General features: G+C 43.9%; 1 protein-coding gene across 1 annotated transcript in view; it reads right to left on the bottom strand.

The window, feature by feature from the left end:
• Gna13 (G protein subunit alpha 13) overlaps positions 1 to 20,417 on the bottom strand; it is a 38,275-nt gene extending 17,858 nt beyond the window's left edge. Inside the window, exons 1-2 of the mRNA XM_057775266.1 lie at positions 19,965 to 20,417; positions 17,419 to 17,645 (exon numbers count right to left, since the gene is read on the bottom strand). Of these exons, the coding sequence (XP_057631249.1) occupies positions 17,419 to 17,645; positions 19,965 to 20,247 (510 nt within the window). The 5' untranslated portion in view covers positions 20,248 to 20,417. The remainder of the gene's footprint in view (positions 1 to 17,418; positions 17,646 to 19,964) is intronic.
• Between the last annotated feature and the right edge of the window lie 2,580 nt (positions 20,418 to 22,997).

Below are 22,997 nucleotides of genomic sequence, written 5' to 3'. Positions count from 1 at the left end.
GAGAGATGGCTCAGCCGCTAAAGGTGAGGCTCACGACCAAACTACAAGTTCAGTGGCCCAAGAGTGGAGACATTTTACTAAATTTTCTGAGCATGGGGATGAAATGGACTTTCTTCTTCTAGACAAACACTACCCTTAACCATGGCTGCTGAACACTGGTTTTTGAAATTAGCTTTGGGAAGAATACATTCTATTCTTGAAGGAGTTCAACCTAAAATTATAAGGCAAAACAGTCTATTTTGGAGACGCTTATACTCTGGTAAATCCATCTCAACAACTGGCATTATGACTGAATCTCTAGCAACGTGTGTTTCTATACACTTGCTGTGGTAAAAAGGAAGTGAATCCCCATTTCCACATAAATTTACAACGCATGTCCAGTTCCAAACTCCAACTTCAATTCCTGAAGCATCCTTCAGATCCTAATACAGGCACAAAATCCATTTAACTGCAAACTAAAGCTTCTCCCAGCCTTCTAGCAGAAGAGGTTAGCATGCAATGACAGCACGCTAGGAAGCTCAGTGGGAAAAACCTGCAAATTTTTTTTTGAAGAATTAACCGCACTCAATGAGATTGCATGCTCATGTGGCAATGTCTATCTGCACTTTGCTGCTCTGAGGATGGAGAGTAGGTCCTCACACATGCTAGGTAAATACTGAGCTACCTCCCTAACCAAAGACATTTTCAAGGATCAGATGTGTAAAATATTATTACACATCATCATTAATGGGTGAATATTTACAACGGATTTTGAAGGTAACAGTAAGCATTGAGCCTAAACAGGCAAAAATAACTTGATTCTTCTGGTCAGTAAAGCCACTCTTACAAAAAGCTATACATAATTTTATTGCATTTTGAATTGTACTGCTACGGAAGTTTGCAGAAACTTGTATTCTCTTATAATACTTAGGTATGACTAGTACAGTAATGCTTTTCATCTTATATCTTGGCATGAGAAGTTTCAACTACATTATTTGGCCCTTTAGTAAATGTGTTCTAGAAATTTATTTTGTTTATTTTGAGACATAGTGTGTAAGTATGTAAACCTAACTGTCCTCGAACTCACTATGTAAACCAGGCTGGCTTCAAACTCAGAGACCCGCTTGCCTCTGCCTCCGAAGTGCTGGGATTAAAGGTGTGTGGTAGCATGTCAAACACCTATTTTGTTTTGAGGTGAGTCATGCTATGTAACCCAGAAGCCCAAATGCCTGAGCTTAAGTGATCCTTCTGCTTCAGCCTAAGGACTACATAGTTCGCATAACCACACCCAGCTTAGGAAATGGTCCTTACTGATACAGACCAGAACTGTTTGACGTGCTTATTAAAATAACACAGGTTCTCAGGTCTACTAAAAATTTGTCATGCCAAAATCTTAGAAGCTGCACGAGAAGAGATTCTGATGCAGTCATCCTTGGCCTCACTTCATATCTCAACATACATTTTAAAAATAGCTTCATCTTTTGTGATTATACAAAATGAACTTTTAAAAAGCCTGGTAAGGGTTAGAGAGATGGTTCAGGGGTTAAAAGCACTTGCTGCTCTTCCAGAGGACCTAAGTTTAGTTCCCAGCATCTATATCAGGCAACTTACAAATGCCTGTAACTCCAGCTCCAGAAGACCCAATGCCTCTAGTCTCCATAGGCGCTTGCACAAGTCACATGCGTGTACACACTCATTAAATTTAATTAAGTTAAAAACTATAAAAAAGTCTATCCATTCATCAATATTCATTTTGTGGGGTATGGTAGTATAGGTCTGTAATCAATCAATCATTAATCAATCACTATTCACTTTGCAGGGCCTACTGGCATAGGCCTGTAATTGCAGCTTCTTAGAAGCCTGGGGAGTTGAGGCAGGAGGGTTCTAGAATGAAGGCTAGGCTGGGCTACAGAATGAGTATAGCCTAGGCTACAGAGCAAGATCCTAACTCAAGAGACTGGAGGGAGGACAGACAGTATGCCTGTTAATCCCCGTCTGCTTCACTTCTGCCCTTCTAACAGCTCCTCTTGCCTGGTTTCAAGGAACTTCTTTTATTGATCCATATCTCTTGAAGTTTTTCTTAAAATTTTCATCTCGCTTTTCTCTGGGGAAAAATATTTGATGTTATACATACAGTACACTACTGTCACCCCTGTAAGTGTATGCAAAGCACCTCCCTTCACAGGAACACAACAATATTTACTGATAGCAAAAGAAACTGCAATCTCCCCTTTGCTGTCAGTATACCAAAACCAACCACCCTCTAAGTCAATGAAATTTCAAATTTCTAGAGCTGGAGAGATAGCTCAGTGGTTAAGAGCATTGGCTGCCTTTCCAAAGGTCAGAAGTTCGATTCCTGGCAACCACATAAAGGAAATTTCAAATTTCTTTCTAGCATTTTCCATATCACATTTAACAATTCTAAGAGTCAAAATTAGTCAGTTACATTAACTCTCAGTATTTGAATTGTTTTTCAAAATAAATCTTCCTAAACCAATCTAAGATAGTTTATAACAAAGTAAAAATTTCCTAAAGAATACTACCTTATTTAAACCCAAGTTTAGTCTACTTCTTCTACTGCACAGACTGTAATAACAAGCAGCGTGTAAGAGACACTCGTGGAAAGAGCCACGCCATCAACTTTATTATGCAGGCTGCTAACTTGCCACGACTCTCAGTCAGTAAGTGCTTTATGTCAAGTGTTTTAAATTTACCACCAAAATTATTTGTGGTTAGTAATCTTTTTATTTATTTGTTTTTGTTTTGCTTTGTTTTTTTCAAGACAAGGTTTCTCTGTAGCTTTGGTGCCTGTCCTGGAACTAGCTCTTGTAGACCACCAGGCTGGCCTTGCACTCACAGAGGTGACTAGCCTGCCTCTGCCTCCCCAGTACTGGAATTAAAGGCGTGCACCACCACCACTCAGATGCGGCTAGTAATCTTAATTGATGTAATTTATCTACTAAAAGTAATTCCCCTGGTACAGAAGTCATAAAAAGAAAGTACCTTACTTTATTAAAATGCTTTATTTACCCTGGAAGAAGAGATCCAACCAACCCTACTTGCGTTTATAAATGTGTGTCCTACAAAGGTGCTCAATTCTGCCAGTATCTCATGAAAGTAAAACCCACTTTACATGGGAAGGACATTCACGCTGCAGACGTGGGATAGCTCTGACCAACAGGACAGCAGTATGGTAAGATTTATCCCTACTTTGGCTTCCTAAGAATCTCCCACTGAAGTAAAAAGTTCACACCATATCTAAAGAATCTACTGGTATGGAGAAAAATAACCTCCAGGAGATGCTAATGCTTCAACCATAAAGGGCAGCATATGAAGCTGGACAGAGTACCAAAGAGTTTATCTCAGTACCCAGTATGTATTCAAATATCAGCGGAAGAAAACCAATGTCAACAAAGATGTCTCAGATGGTATAGAGCATCACTGTGTGATTTTTTTTTTTTATCCCCAAAGAGCATGAATAGTTTAGAATGCCACCGCTGCCTGTGACATTTTCAGGGGGTCTTGCACCCTGTTCTGACTTCCCTGGGTGCCTGTGCACAAGATGCATCATGTGTACATTCAGATACACACAAGGAAAAAATAATAAACCTTAAATTAAAATTTAAGTCATCTTCTCCAAGAAGCGAACAACTTTCCTACTCTCCAGTTTTCACATAATACATTCAATACAATAAAAGTTAAGTTCTGAGCCTTGAAAAATGTTTCAATGTTAACTTTTGAAAAGAGCCAATCATACACAATCTGAAAACCATATAAAGAACAGACAGCTCAGTGCATGTGTTGGTTAGTGTTCTGTTTTGTCAACTTGGCACAAGCTAGAATCACCTGGGAAGAGGCCCCTTACCTGAGGAATTACTGTCACCAGATAACCTGTAGACAAATGTGTGGAATATTTCTTTAGTCTAGGAGGGCCCAGCCCACTAGAGGCAGTGCCACTCTGGAAAGGCTGTCTTGGGTAGTACAGGAGAGCAAACTGGGCAACCCATGGCCTGCTTCATTTTGCTCCTGTCTCCAGGTTCCTTTCCTCAGGGACTGGCTATACCCTGCATGCTAAAGTAAACCCTGTCGACCCCCACGAGTCCTATCATAGCAATACTGAAGCAAAGGACAGTGGGTAAAGGCACTAGTGTGTCAAAGCCTGCCGACCAGAGCGCAGCCCATGCCCACACAGTAGGGCAGAATCAACTCTACAAGTTCTCCTCTGACCTCCATACAAGTGCCCCCCCACAAATGCTCACAGACCTCTTTTCACAAACACGTGTTTGTGTAAATGCTCTCTAATACGTGCACGCAAACATGTACACACACACAGGAAAAAGAAATCACACTTTGCCACAACTAGAAGTCTTTGGTACTACATTTTTTTTTCTTTTTGCCATTTTCCAAAAATCAATGCCCTCCACTGCTGGCAAGCAAGCAGGAAGAAAGGGGAGAAAGGGGGAAACATGCAACTTTCCAACACCCCCCACCCTGGTTCAATCTCCTGTGGTTTCCATGGGGACAGCGGTCAGAGGCTTCCTGATACCCCACAGACCCTATGGGAAGTTTGGCTCATCAAGGACATGCTACAAACCCCAAACTCAAACACTTCAGAATAATTAACATTAACTAATAAATGAGAAGCGGGTGACAGTAAAACCCAGACGGCTTCACTCCTAGCTGAGCTCCATATTCCTAAGCTTTCTTGCCAACAGCGAAGTTCCACCCAGTCTATTTGTCTCATGCCTGAATCATATCAGACAGCAAAGCAAGGTGACTTGAAAATATTTCAAATACTGCCCATGTGCTAGTTAGCTCAAAACGTATCTGATCACATCAGTTCCTGTCTCTAAATCACGATCTGGCTAATTCTGTTAGCATGAGAAGCAGAAAAGCATGGAACTGAAACTAATCACAAACGGACTATGGAGCTCCACAGCCTTGGGTTTGAATCATGAACAAAACTGCTTTCTCTGAGGTCCTTTCTAAGCTAAATCCAGCTACAAACAGAGCAGTGAATAACAGCACGAATCCTGCCAACTTGTACTCCTTCCTCTTCACTAGTATTGAGAACTCCAGTACAGCAAACTAGCAATCCACCTGAGCTCCTAGGGTCTCCTCTGGGCCCGCAACACACTACCTACAGCAAGTACTCAAAGCATGCTTGATGAAGAACTGAAGGGCATCAGTTATACACTGTTCACATTTCTGCCCTCATTTCTCTAAATGGGAGGGATCACATGTGAAAACACTCCAGTACAGTTTCATTCACAGTTCCATATCTACAGACCCAACCAACCTAAGTCTAAAATGCCAGGAAAAAAGGTTTCCATCTGGAGCCATGCATGGTGGTACACAGGACTGCAAATTAAGAGCCTAGACTACATAGCAAAGCAAGAATTCCATGTGCACTGAACACACACTCTTTTCTTCTTGTCATTATTCCTAAAACAACAACGTGCAATAGCTGCTTCCACAGCATTACACTGTATGCAGCATTATTATGCCAGAGGCAATTTAAAGCACATGGCAGGTTGTACTTCGGTTATATGCAAATATTACACCATTTTATACCAGAGACTGCACATTAAGATCTGAGGCGGTTACCAGACTCCTAAGGACATGAAGGAACAGCTGTAAAAAAAAAAAAAATGAGAAACTCTTCTGTATTTTTTGAGATCATGTTCTCTCATGTGTAAGTGCCAGGATTATGGGTATGGGACTACCATACCCAGTTTATGTGGTGCTGGGAATCAAAGCCTAGGCTTTGGGCATACTCAGTAAGTTCTCTACCAACTAAGCTATACTCAGAGCCCTTATCTGGCCAATTACTCATTTTTAACTCTCTTTGAGTGCAATTCAAAGATATTGGTTAATACAAGCACAATGTGCTTGAACTTTAAAAAGGTCTGAAAAACCACAACTTGCTAAGCCAGGTGTTTGAAAGTGCTGCAAAAGGGAAATGAGAGCAGTCAGCCCGGCTTCAAGTGAGTCTTCTCCACTTCCTCACCTCCCTTCCCTCCCCAGGCACGTCCAGTCTGGCCTCCCCATGTCACCTGCCAGTCAGAGCCTTCCTGCTACCAGCTTCCCACTGTTCTGTCGCAAAACACTTCCCAATCCCTGCAGCAGTTCTTCTCTTTTAAAAAAAAAAAGTGTTTGTTTAGTCTTACTATGTAACTAGGTGACTTCAAACAGGCAATCCTCCTGCCTCGACCTCCCAAGTGCTGTGCTACTTCACTTCAGGACACTTCTCCTTTTCATGACTTCTGCCTTCTCAAAAGACGCCAAGGTTCCTTAGGGTAGCCCTCTGCTTGTACACCTTATATTCTGATAAATCACGTACAATGCAAACAAAAAGTTCACAAACTTCTCCAGTCCCAAACTCTACCCTGGACTCCAGACTCGTGTGTCAAACTCCAAAGTGTCTCACCCACCTAGAGGCACTGCTCCAGCTGTAGCTCTCCCAGTCAGACTGCTACACCCAGCAAGGCCCAGCAGGGCTCTCTGCACAACAGCATCCCTGTCTTGCCAAGGTCCTCTGGCGGCTTCCCACTGCATTCAGAAACTCCCAAGTTCGAACTACAGCCGGAGAGTAACCAGCAGCCACCAGCCTCCTGCACCTGGTCAGGCCCCCTGCATGCTCTGCCCTCCACAACGGTGAACAAGTTTTCTGATGAGCAACTAGCTTTTCCAACTTCACACATGGACTCCTCCTTCTGCCCGAGGAACTCTTCCAGCTTCCCCCATGCCTGGATGACATGCCTCTCATCCATGAAGTCTTAAATAAATGTCACCTCCTTAAACCAGAGGTGGTGGCACATGCCTTTAATCCCAGCACTCGGGAGGCAGAGGCAGGTGGATGTCTGTGAGTCTGAGGTCAGCCTGGTCTACTAGTTCCAGGACAGGCAGGCTCTAAAGCTACAGAGAAATCCTGTCTCAAAAAAAAAAAAAAAAAAAAAAAAGCACCTCTTTGAACCAAATTCTTGGTGTCTTCTTCCTTCCTAATGGTTTCATTTGGAGTACTGATCGTACGTATAAATATATATGTTTGCCTATTTACCATAATTAACTCCAATTAACATCTGTGACCAACAAAGAGATTATTTTTACTTGGTCCCCTCGCAAATAAGCCTGCAAAAAGATACCTGCCTCATCAATGGGTGTGCAATGGTGTGTGACTGGTACCTGCCCCATCAATGACTGTGCAACGGCATGTGACTGTAAGCCTGCCAGGTGTGCTCACAGAACTGTTAGGAACCCTACAGCCTGCTTTTCTCTTACCCCGGGCTTTCCTACCCTCATCATCTTTTTTACATTTACTTTTTATGCTCCACATTTGAGAAGAGGAAAGAAAACAGACTATAATGAAACTAGACAATTAAAAGTAATAACTCCATACCTTAATACCTGAGCGAACATGTGCACATACATACACACCGCATAAAACATCAGACATAAACATATTCCTATAAAAATTTAATTGTTATGAAATAAAACTTTTAAATCAGATTAAGAGATCATATATTAAGGTTAAAGCTGAAGGAAATAAGTTTTACTTGCAAACATGGCAAATTAGCAATAGTCAAAAGTAGCCAATCATTTGTGTAGCAAGATTTATAACTGAATTGGCTAAATCCCATCATTCACCTTAGATTTAAGTATGTGGCTTTGAACTCAGGACCTTACTCATACCAGGCAAATGTATGATATCTCCAGCCCATTGTTCAACATTTTTGATTAGGATAGTTAGTATTTTGTGCCTTTGCGGACATAGAGAATTTAGTTATCTGGAATAAACATCATGAGTAAACGCCCACTGCCTCCCTTGTCAGGTCTGCTGCAGCCGTGAGCTGGGCAATCACAAGCAAACCGCCCCAGCGACGTGGGAACCGTGGGCAGCTGCTCATTACTAGTAACAGCCACAACTCTTTTTCTTTTTCTTTTTTTCTTTTTCTTTTTTTTTTTTTTTTTTTGGTTTTTCGAGACAGGGTTTCTCTGTAGCTTTGGTGCCCGTCCCGGAACTAGCTCTTGTAGACCAGGCTGGCCTCGAACTCCCAGAGATCCACCTGCCTCTGCCTCCCGAGTGCTGGGATTAAAGGCGTGCGCCACCACCGCCCGGCCACAACTCTTTTTCTTAACAGCGAATGGATAACAAACTACACATCCTTCAGGCTGAAGGCTAAGCAAAAATCACATAATAATAGAAGGTGACAAATTCTCCCTATAATTTCTACCCTACTTAACACAAAAAAACATTTTTAAGTTGGGAGAGCACACCTACAATCCCAATTCCTGGAGACTGAAGCAGGAGGATTCTAAGGTCAAGGCCGTTTGAACTCAGAAACAATCTAAGCACCGTGTGAGGGATGACTTGCACCTGTAATCCAACACCGGGGAGACTGAGGTAGGAGTACAGAGGCCAACCTGGGCTAGCTAGTGAGCTCCAGTCGAGTCTGCACTGTAGAGTAAGACCCTGTCTCAAAAAGAAATGTAGTGAGATTCTGTCTCAAAGTAGAATGTAGAATAAAAAGCACTTGGGAGTCAGGCACAGTAGTTGAGAAAGGAGGTTTACAAGTTCTAGGCCAGGCAAGCCAGTGAGAGCCTCTCTCCAAAAAAACAGACAGACACTGAGCATGTATTTCAGGGGTAGAGCACTTTGTCCATTGTGCTCGATGCTTCGGCTCAAGCCCTACCACCATAACAGATGATAGACAGACAGACAGAGGCAGGCAGGCAGGCAGACAGACAGATGATAGATAGACAGACAAACAGAGGCAGGCAGACAGACAGACAACAGACAGACAGAGATAGAAAAGGGTTGGAGAGATGGTACAAGAGCATTGGCTGCTCTTCCTGAAGACCCAGGTTTGATTCCCAGCAACACAATTGGCTCACAACCATCTGTAACTCCATTCCTATACCCTTTTCTGGCCTCCAAGGGCATCAGGCAAGCATGTGCTACAAAGACATACATGCAGGCAAACCCTCCATATGAATGAGTAGATAAATATCAGGTGTAGTAGTACATATCTATATTCCCAGCACTTGAGATGTGGAGTCAGGAGGATTAGTTCAAGAACATCCTTGGAAAAAAAAAAAAAAAAAAAAGAACATCCTTGGCTACACAGTTCAAGGTCAGACTGAGTTATACTAGCCCCTACCTGAAAACAAACAGCAGGGAGGTAGACATGGAAGAAATTCAGAAGAAAAATTTTAGTTATTTGTGACTGGAAAGATGGCTCCACAGTTAAAAGCACTGGCGGCTCTCCCAGGTTCAATCTCCAGCACCCACATGGCGATTAATAACCATCCAGAGTTCCTATCCCAGGAGATCTGACACCCTATTTTGGCCTCCGTGTACATTGCATGTAAGTGGGCACAAACATACATGCAGGCAAGACACTTGTATTTTTAAAAGTTACTCAAAGACTAGAAAATAGTACCCCAGGGTGTTAAAAAACGAAAGTCCCATACTCTACTTATTCATTTTAGCTCTTTTTCTTCTTAAAAAAGAAATGTTCTATCGGGTGGTGGTGGTGCACACCTTTAATCCCAGCACTCGGGAAGCAGAGGCAGGCGGATCTCTATGAGTTTGAGGCCAGCCTGGTCTACGAGAGCTAGTTCCAGGGCAGGTCCCAAAGCTACAGAGAAACCCTGTCTCAAAGAAAAAAAAAATCTTAATAAATATAATTTTTCTGGTTCAAAGAACCCAAAACCTTTGAGGATGTAAAGACAGGATAATTTATTAATAAGACAGTTTTTGTTTATTAATACTTTTTTTGAGACACAGATTGTCTGTATAGACCTGGCTATTCTGGAACTAGCTCTGTAGACCAGGCTGGCCTCGAACTCAGAGATTTGCTTGGCTCTGCCTCCTGAGTGCTGGGATTAAAGGTGTGCACCACCACCACCACCCAGGCATTAATACTGTCTTTAAACGCTGTCATCAACAGCTATTTTCTTTTTCTTTAGGGAGAACAAATGTGAAATCTGTGTCAAGACAAAGTAGAAATTCTCAATTAAACTAATTGGGTTTTTTATAGTTATTTTTGTACAAAACGCTGTTTATCTCACAAAAATCCATAACACTTAAAACCATTTTTAACGGAGTATTAAAAAAATAGGAATGTAGGATTTTTTTTAAACCTTGGAAATGAAGGTTAATTACCCTCTGTAACCTGGGAATTCATGGGACCTCTGCCAAGCAGAGGAAATGACAGAGCAGGAAAGGGAAGAGAGAGAAAGCATTCAGTGGGATGGCAAGCAGGGCACTGGCACCTGTCAGCATACTCCCAGCAGGAACAGGGATTTGAGCCCTTCTCCCTACCCAGCTAAAGCTCTCAGGAACATGGTTTCCAAACTACTTAACTCTGGCTAGAAATTCCATTGTGAAAATGAGATCATGGTGACTCCGTTCCATCAAAAGTCTATACAATGCTAAGAAAGTCATTTTCATTTTCATTAAAGGCTGATTACCTTAAATCTGAAACCCTCCAAAATACAAACTTTTAAAGCACTGACATGATGCCACAAGTGGAAATTTCCATGTCTAGCATCATGTGACAAGTTCCAGTCAAAACACAGACACACTTCTAAAAAACTATATAGTTACCTTCAGCTATGCAGGCAAAGTGTGTAGGAAGTACAGGTGAAGTTTCACATGTAGGCTTGGCTTTCACCCTTACTATATGTATGCTAATAAAAAATATGGAAAATCTAAAACCCCAACATGTCTGATCTCAATAATTTCAGACAAGGGATATTAGACCTGAATTACATTTGGTTCTTTAGGATTAAAGAATTTATTTTTAAAACCATTTACAAATATGCACCAATGACAGTTCAGAACTGCCTATAACTTGAGTTTCAGGGGATCCAATGACCTCTTCTGATGTCTGTGGGCACCTACTTGGACATGGCATATACAATTTATACATAAACCCACACAGGCACACATAAATATTTTATCTGAAAACCAAGCAAAGTTCTATTAAAAGGCAGCAAGAGCCAATGTGCCAAAGAGCACCTCAGTTCCTTTGGATGTGTGGTCCTCGTGGAAATAAATACATGATGTATCAAGAATGTAAGTCATACATTCTACTTTATTCAGATTCAGGACTGTTATGTTAGCAATCCAGTTCAGAATAGTAAGACCAATCAAAGCTTACAGTACTTCTTTTGACAGCTACTTATGTGCACATGGCATATAAGGAATATTAATGGCTAATTAATTAATTAAACACTGCCATTTATATTCAGCCAGGCATCATGCTATCATCTTACATGGCTCATCCCCCTTGTAATCCTCACAACAGATAATACATCCCATAGTCATCTGTATTCCATAGTCATGAAACCGATTGAGAGAGGCTGAGGAACTTGCCCTAGCTCACACCTAGACTGACAGTCAGGGAAGACTCTTGTTGACAAGCTACCTTGCTCTACGTTTAGCCCACCAGTCAGAAGCCACCTCAAAAAGTAAGGGATCACATTAAGGCCTATGTAAAAAGGTTTCATTCTTTGAAAGTGGTTAACTTTTTAACGAGTATGGGAAAGAAAAGCATAACGAAGTACATGGGCCGGAGTGCTTGGACCACAAAGCAAAGTAAAACAACAGAGAAATTCTGCCCAAGGGATCTATGTCCATTACAGACACAATAAGGATGAGACAGTTCATCCACTGATTTAGAAATCTTGAATTGGGTATGGTGCAATAAGCCTGTATTCCCTGCACTCAGGAGTCTGAGCAAGAGGATTACAGGGTACCCCAAACAAATAAACAAAAACTTGGATGCAGTTTTCGAAACGAAGACCAATGAAATGTGAAAGATTAACTACCATCACTGTGATATATCACCAACTTTAGCCAAGTCCACTAAAGTCCAGTCCTCAAAACTATTTCCTTGCTCTCTGTCAACCACTCTAATGCAGCTTTGCTCCTGTGGCTGTAAAGTCTTCTGAAAAGCAGCATCTTGTAAAAAATGCAGGCCTATAATACAGACAGAGATAAACGGTATCACGAGGCTAGAACTAAGAATGAAGTATGTTCAAGCGAGGAAACGAAGGTGACTATAAATCCAGATATACAATTTTTCTTTTTCTTTCTTTTTTTTTGGTTTTTTCAAGACAGGGTTTCTCTGTGGTTTTGGAGCCTGTCCTAGAACTAGCTCTTGTAGACCAGGCTGGCCTCGAACTCACAGAGATCCGCCTGCCTCTGCCTCCCAAGTGCTAGGATTAAAGGCGTGCACCACCACCGCCCGGCCAGAAATACAATTTTTAAAATTAGGTCATTTCTGACCAAAACACAGATCTGTGACAAGCAGCAGTCTGGGATGCTCATACACACACAGTATGGTCACATCACGTCTCTATATGAGAAGCACGTCAATAAGAGCCTGTCCTGATACTCTTCTCCCCAAAGCAAAAGCAAATCCGGGAAACAGATACAAGTCAGGCAGTCTTCAGTGGCGTCTCCAGAAAAGACACCACCTTGAGCTTTAAGGAAGGGAAGCCTCAAACTGCCCCAAGATCATTTATGCAGTTAATGAATCACTCCAAGTAGGCAAGCTTACTATCAATGTCAGGTAAAAGTACGTCTGTCCTAACTCTAAGTTAGTTAACAAAACATTATGAACACTCAGAGTGTAAAAAAGGACATGTGAATATCACTGCAAAGCCAAACATAAACAAACCTTCCACATACTCAAAGCAATGCACTAGAACTCAACAGAAGCATGCTGGTCATTTGGGGCAAAGGGAATCCAAAAAAGGCTGGAAATGAAGGAAAGACAACTGTTCCAGGGACATAATGCTTGAGTGCTTGCAGAAGGGTTCAGTGGCAGGGCAAGGAGTGATGGAGCAGGAATGAGCAGACAGGACTCCCACTTCGCAGTCTACCATCATTTACTAGGTCCGGGAACCAAAGTATCAAGGAACCTATGCCGAGGCCTCAGACTTTTTCCATCTATGAGCTGAGAACAAGGGCAAGTATCTCATCACTGTCTGCTATTGAGGAATCAGGGGATAATTATGCAACAGTGATTTGAAAACTACCAACCGATTGTCCCAAACATTAAGGTACTAAACAATTAACTCTCTAGAAAATTAATAGCCACCCCCAGCTTGTTTAAGCTGAAGCCGATTTGTAAAGAAGAACGGGAACAGTCCACCCAGGAAGTGCCTGAATTGTGTTTTCTTTAAAGTGAGCTCATAAACTTTTGTCTTGGATTAGGTCCACCATGAAGCACAATTCTGAAACTAAAGCCCAATTATAACTAAACTAGTCATAGTGAGACTACTTTGTTGCTCCATTGCTTTCCTATTTAATAAACACATTAGCAGCAACACCAACTGCTTAGCAGTAACTGTTTTCTGTCAGAGTGATAGTGAAGGCACAGTACTACCCTTTAAAGTGTCAAGGGCCCAGGCATACCCTGGGGTCTCTGGTTCTTTTTCCCTGGCCCTGTCCAGGGTCTCCAATAGAACCCTTGAACTCTCTATACAGCCTACACTGGTTTCCAAATCAAGATCCTCCTGCTTCAGCCTGGCCTCTATCACCTTTTAAAGCAAATCCAAATTTGTGTTAAAGAATAAACAATTAACAAAAGACTCAGATGGTATTCTGTTTCTAATAAGTGCTGCAGTGCAAGCAAAAATATTTTACCAACCAAAACAGAAGTTTCTAAGCTTTACTTAGTTGACTAAGTGACATTCAGCTCCTTTTTACAGACCACTCATGTAGCAAAATACTTTGCTACATAGACTGCAGGACAATCTGTCTCCATCAATAACCGTATCAGCTTAGAGAAGTAACAAACTGTACCATCTGAGCAACAAAACTCAAGCCCCACTGAAGGGCAATGAATGATTAACAAGAACAGTTTTGATTTCAAGAGCGGCAAGGGCAGACAGGCCATTACAGGAAACTGTACTAATGCTGACAAAGCTAAACTGTTTACAGAAACTAGGAAGCTGTCCCCTGCTCCTCCCACTGTCACACACCCGGTCCTGTCCTCTATGGCCAGTGCTGCTTACACTGCTTAACTGTAACTGCAAGCTGAACTAAGAGACCAGTGGGCGGTGACTCCAGGCATTTTGTCAGTCTGACTGTGTTGCCAGCTGTACCATATCCAGCCAGTCCTCCACCCAGCCAGCTCACCTAGGCTGTCATCCACATTACCAAGTGCCCTAGCCACTGTCATCTTAGAAGTGTTTCAAAGGACAAGATATGTCACAAGCACAGCGATAGGCGACCATGACCTGACAGCCAAGGTTCAGTGTAAGTAGCTAAGAGAGCACTTCTTCCAACATACTACCTCGATGTGTCAGCACCTGACATCTGGACAACAGTGTGGTTCTGGGACAATTCTTTTCCACATAAGCTATTTAGTTTACCCATAATGGAAACTAACCAGAAAAGGAAATGCTTGACGTGAGAATTTTGGAAAAAAAAATTCCTATTAGCACCCAAAATTACAACTAATAAATGAGGTCTGCTGCAGCATTGCTACCGTTTTCCTTGTCTGAAAACCAAGAGGTACCCACTCAGCTTAAGCAAAATGTAAGATATGAAAGGATCTCTAAAAACGTCAGTAATTTTTCTCATTTCAATTTGCAGTAAGAAGTCTAATACAATCAACCAATGGCTAAAATGAAAAACCTTTAAAAGATCTTTATGTATTTAATTATTTGTTGAGGAGGGGAACAGTTCAAGTATGGTGGCTCACAATCATCATTGAAGTTCTAGGAAGTTCAATATCCTCTTCTGACCGCCATAGGCACTAAGCATATATGCAGGCAAAACACACATAAAATAATAATAATAATAAAAAAAACCTAAAAAATTTCAATTAAAAAATATTTTAAAATCTGATTATACCATTGCTCCAAATGAAGGAACAGCTAATGAACACACATGACCCAGAAAAATCCTGGCAGAAGAACAATATAAAGAGAGCTAGGGAAGTGGAAAATCAGGACACATGGGAATTAAGAGGTTATAGGGTATGTCCTGCTGCCTATCAATTACATTGTTGAAATCACAGTTAAGCTAGCTGGAGCCTTTACCCATAAGAGGCATGTTCTAACAGCAGAGGAAACTATCAGAGTCCTCTGAGTTTCAACAAGATGACTTCTGGAGTCTGAGAGGAATAACGGACAGCGCAGGAAGAAAGAAGGGGGCGAGTACATCAGAAGTTACAGACGAGAAAAGACAGCACCCAGGGGTCGGCAGGATGGGGTAAGGCGCTGATGGTGCCTCTGGGGAAGGGTTTAAATTAGCAGCATGCTTTCTTAGTGCCAGACACCACAGCCCACTAAAAAAATACAATAATCAAGTGCCTACCACGGGCCAGATACTACTGAGAGTAATGAAAATACACTCAGGTGAGAAACCCTTGCCTCCAGCTTACCAGTAGATCTTGCTTTATTCTCATTTCTTGTGCCTCTACTCTTTATCAGAGAAAAAAAGTAGCTTTGGAACCCGCCTTTCCCTGTCGTCGATAGCATTCTTCGACTGAAACATTGGCTGGGTCAAGTCAAGAATACAGAGGTCTTCACCCTGAGTGGTTCTGTTTGCTCTTCGATAAATAAAACACATACATGTGCTTTTCTCAACAATGACACAGACCCTGATATGATAATAAGATGTGAGAGCACAGACTCTGAAACTGTGACATCCCAACTTCCTTCCATTAGACAGGCCTCGGACAATGGAGAGGGAAAGAACAGATACACTGTTGCTCCTTTATTCATTCAGGGTGTACTGACTGCTTACTGTGGAGCTGGCTGCTTCTTCCCTGGCCTTGGGAAGATAAACATCTGAGAAAACAGTGGAAAGTGTGTCTATTGAGAAAATAAACCAAGAAGGATAATAAGCTGCCCTTAAACAGGAGGGTGGTAGAAGGGAGCAATGAGAAAGATTATGTGGAGAGCAAGCAAGTCTACAAAAAATACAATGACAACAGGGACCAAAGGTCAAAAATAACCAGAAATCTGGTGACTTGATGAATATGTATAATGCTGCCAGATGCTCAATACATGAATTAGAAATGATGTATACAGGAATGAACTGTCCTAGCCAGCACATAGCATATGCTACACTAAGGATGTAAGTCATGGGTTTTGTAAAAAAGGTATCATAAACCTTTCTTGTAACTTTTCTAGACCAGCCTGGACTGTACCAAGGAAGACTGTTGCTGTGCATCCTTGCCTAGCCACACCCTTGGGAGTCACTTGAACGTCAGCGACATACATCCTCAAACAATTTCCTAGGCAGTTTTACTTTTAACTGTCACTTTGATTATATTACAGGAAAGCACTTCAGATCTGAACTATCTCTAAACTGTGCACTGGCTACATTGCTACTGCCGATGGAATTTGGCAAAGAGAACCAAATACGATCAAAGTGCTCACAATTAAATTATAAAACATTTGGTTAAAAATTTTGTCTCAGTTCTTGGTTTTGTGTTTTTGAAGTCAGGGCCTTGCTGTGTCACCCAGGCTAGCCTGGAGCTTATGATTCTTCTGCTTCTCATTTACAAAGAGCTAAGAACATAGGTATGAGCCACCCCCAAACATGCTGTGTCTTTAACTTTGGCTTAGATCCTTCTTTCCTACCCTTCAATAGTGCATAAAAGCTATGAAGTATTTCATAATCTTTTAAGATAAAGGAGGAAAAACAAATGGAAATTATTTCCCATGTGAAACAAGAGCACAGAAACAGTATTTCCTTTCTTATAAAATATTTTATAGAGTATTTACTGTTAAAAGTTTAGTCTCTCAGCTGGGCATGGGGACTCATGCCCGTAATTCTAGCACTTAGGAGCCAGAGAAATGAGAGTCACTCTAAGTTTAAGGCCAGCCCGGTCTACAAAGCAAAGAGGAAAAAAGGTTCTCATGTCTTTATATCAAACTTATCTCTGTTATAAAATAAGAACCTCAGAGGCTAAATGGCACATATGAACAACTAGACTCACAGGACTTATTTTAAAAAGAAAGGTCATCAGAAAGTCATTATGACTTTACGTCCTAGCCAGTATAATAGCTTCATTAAACCTACAGAGTGGACCATAGTTTTTAATCTTGCTTAGTAAAAAGCACACACAGCAAACCAACATTTGAGGCTACATCGTTTACCTAATAGATTACACTGTGGAAGTCTGTAAGAGGTGCTAAACCAGACATTACTAAAAGTCATTTAATAAAAGTACCCTTCAGAGCGAGGGTGGCTCAGCAGGTAGAGGCATCTGTCACCAAGCCTGAGGACCTGAGTTTTATGCCCATAACCTACACGCTAGAGGAGAACCAACTCCCACAGGTTATCCTCTGACATCTACATGTGTACTGTGGCATGCAGATGCTCTCCCCCACAGAAATAAACACACACACACACACAAAACAGAAATAAACAGATACATTTTAGGGAAGGGCATGTCTTACCAGCTGGAACTCCCGACGCCGGTCGTAGGCATTCTGTATGCCACTGTCTCCCCACAGGGCTTTTATAGCTGGAAGGTACTGCAGGAAAACTCGAGTCTCCACCATCCCCTGGGCAGCCATGGGGGCACGGGTATCAAATGCCATCAACTTGTCGCCATGGAGCTGGTTTTTGTTATCTCCCCAGGGAATATGAAGCTTCTCTCGGGCATCTACCAGCACCCTCATACCTTTGTTTAAAAAGAGAAAAAGACAAATGAGGAAGAGTCATTAAGATACCATCAGGATCTTTGACCCCTGCGTTATTCAGTATTGGTTCCTTAAATTTTTTTTAGCTATTACAGAACCCCACTTCCAAAATGGAGACGAGAAACAGAACCTTTATCTTCTCAGAGTTTAAAAAATGTTTGTTCACTGTCTTAAAATTAGAAGCCTTGGAAAGTAATATCACTAACAAAAATTACTCTTTCGGAAGGATTTTAATACACTGCAATCATAAAACCACTTCTGGAGTGGAAGACAGTCAAAATCAGAAACGGAAAAGTAAATAATGCGGCCTAGCCCCAAGTCCAGGCTCAAGACAGCCTGGCACAGGCGAAGAACTATTCGCTGTGCAGATAGGGTCCTGCAGCTCCTACCCACACAGTCTTCTATGACACACTTAGAGCCTCCCAAGACCATGCCTCAAATCAGTACAGCCATCTGCTGGTTTTACAGGAGTCTAATAGGAAAACCAATCGCAAGATGATACACAAACGGGCTTCCACTTACTCAGGTCAGTTCGCACTCAATACTATAACTAAACTGTTACTTCTGTCTATTAGGAAGTCGTTTCTTTGGATACTGAAAAAAAAAAAAAAACCCAAACTGTTTTGCTTTCAGTTTTCTGACCATAACCAACTCAAGAAAATAAGACGCCTAGCTAGACTTAAACTTGATCACACAATAATGCTCAAAGTAGTTCTTAGGCCCAGTGTCTATCAAAAACCAGGTGTTTACCTTACTCACAGTGAATACCTGACTCCATTCATTAACATAATTCTTTAAGTTCAACTGCAGCAGGATACAAAGGTACCTTCAATTATGGACTAGCAAGGTACAGTTTACAGCCTTAGAAGAGACCTTAATTAGTTTTGTGCTAAACATTAAGGCAGACTAAATACAACCCAACCATCCTTTACAGTTTAACTGCAGAGATACATGGCTAAGAGCCACGGACTGTGAGCTCTTGGTCCAGCCTTCTCCCCTCATTGCCCTGCCATGCCCCCCTCTCTAGTTTTTTTCCCCCAATCGAAATCCTGAAGGAGTTAGGACATGAAGGGGCTTGCTTTATGTACTTCCTGAACAACAAAAAATCCACTTAAAAAAAAAAAAAGCAGCCACATAACAACCTGAAAAGACCTACAATCTTAAAGTTTGTTTCCAAGTCCCAGATAAAACAGGGTGACTCCTTAATCACACAAAACATCAGGCACTGTACCTCAACTCTGCCGATGTCTTTTATGTAGAAGATACTTGACACCAAAGAAAATACACGAAAGGTGACATTTTAAATGACAAAATAAACGCCACTTCCATGGCTTCGTTGAATGATAAAAAAGACTTTGTGTCTTTTTCAAAGAGGAACAAAATTTTAATTTTAAAATACTGTCAAATAGAATTTGTAAAGCCCATGATTCAACACTACCCATATTCACTACCTCCTGTATGGTCTCCTACGACTTTTAAGCCGGAGTCTTTGCAGTTAAACTCACATTCATTTAAGTATTAGAAATGATGCCTTTTTTTTTCTCTTGTCCCAAGTTATTAAGCAAAAAAAAAAAAAGAAAGTGTGCAACATGGTGAACTGTGATTACAAACATCCTGTAGCACTGGGGGGGGGGGAATAAAACCACTCGCGCTGATAATTTTTTTTTTTTTAAAAAGGCTTTCCTGATGCCAGTTCAGTAAACGCAGCACCCTTGAGTTTCATACTCTTGCCCCAAAAGGCCCCAGAGGCTGTCATTCTATGCCCTTGACAAGAGTCTCAGGGCAAAAAAAAAAAAAAAAAAAGTTTCCTCACTGCGACCGTTCCAGAACTTGCTTAACTCAAGAGGTGGCCTAGGAAGCCTAGAGCTGGAAGGGTATCCGACCCGGTTACTAGGGTCACCCACCAGGGACGGGAGATGAGGGAAGGAATGGGAGTGTAGGACCTGGGACTGCTGATGGATGGGCAAGTCCGGTGTGCAGGGAGGACACAAGTCGCCCTGCTGCCCGGAGTCACCCTGCTCGCCGCACTTCCCTCTCGGAGGGGGCGAGGCCAGCGGCGGGGTGCGGGGCCGACCGAGACCCACACTGGGGTAGCACGGGGGACAGCGGGGCGTCCCGGATCGGAAGAACCAGGGCACAGCGGCGCACAGGACGGAGCCCGAGGCGCGCCCACCCGCTCGCTCGCCCGACCGATCTGGTCCGGTCCAGTCTCCACAGACTCGGGACTGGCGGGTGAGGGCGGTGCCCGGCCCCGCTCCCCAGGGGTCCCCGGGTCCCCGAGCCCCGCCGCGTCCCCGCACCTTTGATCACGTTGCTGTAGATGGTGGGGCGGAACTCCTCGCGCGCGCGCTGGTCGAAGTCCTGGCCGTGGATGATCCGCATCTGCTTCAGGAAGGTGGACTTGCCGCTCTCGCCCGCACCCAGCAGCAGGATCTTCACCAGCCGCTTCACGTAGGTCTTCTCCCGCGACAGGCATTTGTCGATCTCCTTGGACTTGCGCTGCTGCTCGGCCTCGCCGTTCGTCAACACGCAGCCCGGGAAGCACACGGACAGCACGGAGCGCGACGGCAGGAAGTCCGCCATCTTGCCGCCGCCGCCGCCTCGGCGGGCCCCTGCGGCTCCTCCACCTCCTCCTCCGGCAGCGGGTGGCTCCGGCAAGGCGGCTGGAGGGCGGGGAGCGCAGCGGCGGCCCGAGCGCGCCCGGGGAGGGAGGAACCCGAGGACTGACTCGCCAGGGCGGGCCGCGCCGGCCGGGGGAGGGTGGGAGGGTGGGAGGGTGGGAAGGCGGGCCCAGGGAGGGGCGGCGGCCCTCCCGGGCGTGCGCGCGCCCGCTGCCTGCCGGGCACGCGCACGCCGGGCACGCAGCGCTGGGGAGGCCGGCGCGCGTCACGCGCTGGCGGAGGAGGCTGCGGCCGGGGGCACGCGCGGAGAGCCGTGGAGCCCGGGGTCACGTGGGCCGGGCTGGGCGCGCGCCTGCGGATCCCGAGTTTCTGTTTCCCTTTAGTGCAGTCGCTTCCCGCGCCCCTCGAGGCGAGTAAAGGCGGTGCTGTCACCTCTAGGCGCCCCGTTTTGAGACCATTGGCTGGGACATTGCCGCACCGACCAGCTCAAACCTGGAAGGTTCCTCAGTGCCTCTTACATTCCCCCCCGCCCCCCTTTTTTTAAACTCTTGAGACAGGATCTCATCTTAGAGCAAAGACTGGTTTAAACTTAAGGCAGTCCTCCTGCCTCAGCCTCCCTCTCCACTGCTGCGATTTCAGGCAGGCGCTTTAATCCAAGCTGACGCATTTAATTGGTAGCTACTCCCTTGTCATTCTACCATCCTGAGTCCAGAAGGCTAACTAGATGTCAGATGGCTTATTGATCAACACCCTTCTCTAGCGATTCAGGGCGCTATTGATTCCTGTCCTGGTCCGAGGAGAGTTGGGGCTGATGTTCATGTGACAGATGTGTTAGGAAGTTCGCTGGTGCTGGCTCACTAATGCGGATCCCACTCGAGCGCATTTATGACTTGGGTCATGCCGGCTGAGGTCAGTGGATGGTGGAAAGGGTGAGGTCATGTTGAAAAATCCCCCTAAACCGGACACAGTGATGCACGTTCTTCCCAAGGAAGCAGATAAGCGAGCGGCCTCGGACTGCAGCAGGCACATTTTAGGTTTCCTGCCTGATTACAGAGGATATGACTAGCAAGAGATGCTCTTTTTCTGTGGTAACAGCAGATTGGGCCAGAACACCTGAAAAGACCCCTGAAGACACACGTGACAAATGACAGCTGCGTTGCCCGAAAGACTGTGTAGCTAGGCCCTCGGAAGCCAGCTTCTTCTTTCTCTGTCAGTTTCAAAGGGGAAAGGCGGTGGATGCCTGTCTGGTTTTGTCTCAATGTTTTTTTGCTCCTGGTTTTGGCCTCGTGCAGCTGGAGAACTTCCTGTGTGTTAGGGAGCCAGGGGTAAGAGATCAGCACAGTAAGAGGCCTGAGCACAAGTTTAAACTTAAAAACCAACACGAAGTCAATCAGTTACTGTCATTTGGGTTGGTGACGGAGAAGGTCATGACTCAGAACACCGGCTGCAGTAAACAATACCTGGAGTGGACTTATCTCCGGTTACACCCACCCAAACTAGAGAGTGGGCCTGAACCTACAGAGTAGAGCATCTGCAAAGGGGCCTCAGCCCACGTCTAGCATCCACGAATTGCTAGGGTCAGGCCTAAAGTTAGACAATAGCCTGTTGTGAATGAATGATGGCTATAAAGCCTTGACCACCGTTAGGGACGCCCTGTTCTAGAGCCAGGGGGAAAAAAGTAGCTTCCACCCAGGGACAGGCAGGTAGTGCGAAGCCTCCAGCTTCTAATATGAAGTCTTTTGCAAAAACCAAGAAGGGAAATACGTCTGTTAGATTAACCATCTTCATTTTCCTGAGGTGTGCACAACATAATGGAAAAGCAAGGATGCCTAGGAGGCTGGAAGGGATTCCGGCCCGGCCAGTTCTTGTTGGGACATGTAGTAAGTACAGCAGAGAAGCTGTTCACAGTCCCAAGTGGAATCTTGCCTTGGAACAAATTTGGCTTGTGTTGAGCCTGGCTGCTCTAACCAGCGTTTCTGAAAAGAAACCCTTAAAGCCCGGCTTGGGGTTTGGCTGCAGCTCGTAACTGGTGATCAAGATACTTTGTAAATCATAAACATGAAAGTGAGTTCGTTTAGTGGTTCTTCAAAAGTTAAACATAGAATTCCCACGTGACCCAGTAGTTCCACGACTGGGTATGTATCCTAGGTATGTGTGTATCCTAGGTATGTATGAACGCTGCTCGGGCAAAAACTTGGGCAGCTGTGTTCACTGTTAAGAATAGCAACAAAATTAACGAATGAAATTTAAACGACCCAAATGCCCCTCGGTGAATGAATTGGACAAACAAAATGGGATCCATTCAAGCAATAGATTGTGCAGTGCTAAACAGTATTGATAGAAGGGCCTGGGAGGTGGCTCAGGGTTTAAAGTGCCTGTCGTCCAATCACGAGGCCTGTAGTTCCAATCCCCCAGAGCCCATGAAAATGCCAGGTGGGCATGGTGGCTTGGAAGCCAGAGACAGGATTTCAGAGCAAGCTGGCTAGCTAGCTGTGTCAAATCAGCATGCTCTGGGGCCAAATGAGAGAACCTGCCTCAAGGAATAAAGTACACTCACATGCACACACATGTGCCCATGCACACACGGTGTGTGTGTGTGGAGGACACAAAAAGACACTGACATATGTTACAAGAATGACTTTGAAAACATTAGCTTTAGCGTGGGAGGCTCATACTGTATCGCCTGGTTTCTGTGAAATATCCAGACGAGGC

The sequence above is a fragment of the Chionomys nivalis genome, chromosome 7 (assembly GCF_950005125.1).
Source record: "Chionomys nivalis chromosome 7, mChiNiv1.1, whole genome shotgun sequence".
NCBI classification, from domain to species: domain Eukaryota; kingdom Metazoa; phylum Chordata; class Mammalia; order Rodentia; family Cricetidae; genus Chionomys; species Chionomys nivalis.
The sequence above is the reverse complement of the archived record's forward strand: the minus strand, read 5'-3'. Positions and strand labels throughout refer to the sequence as shown.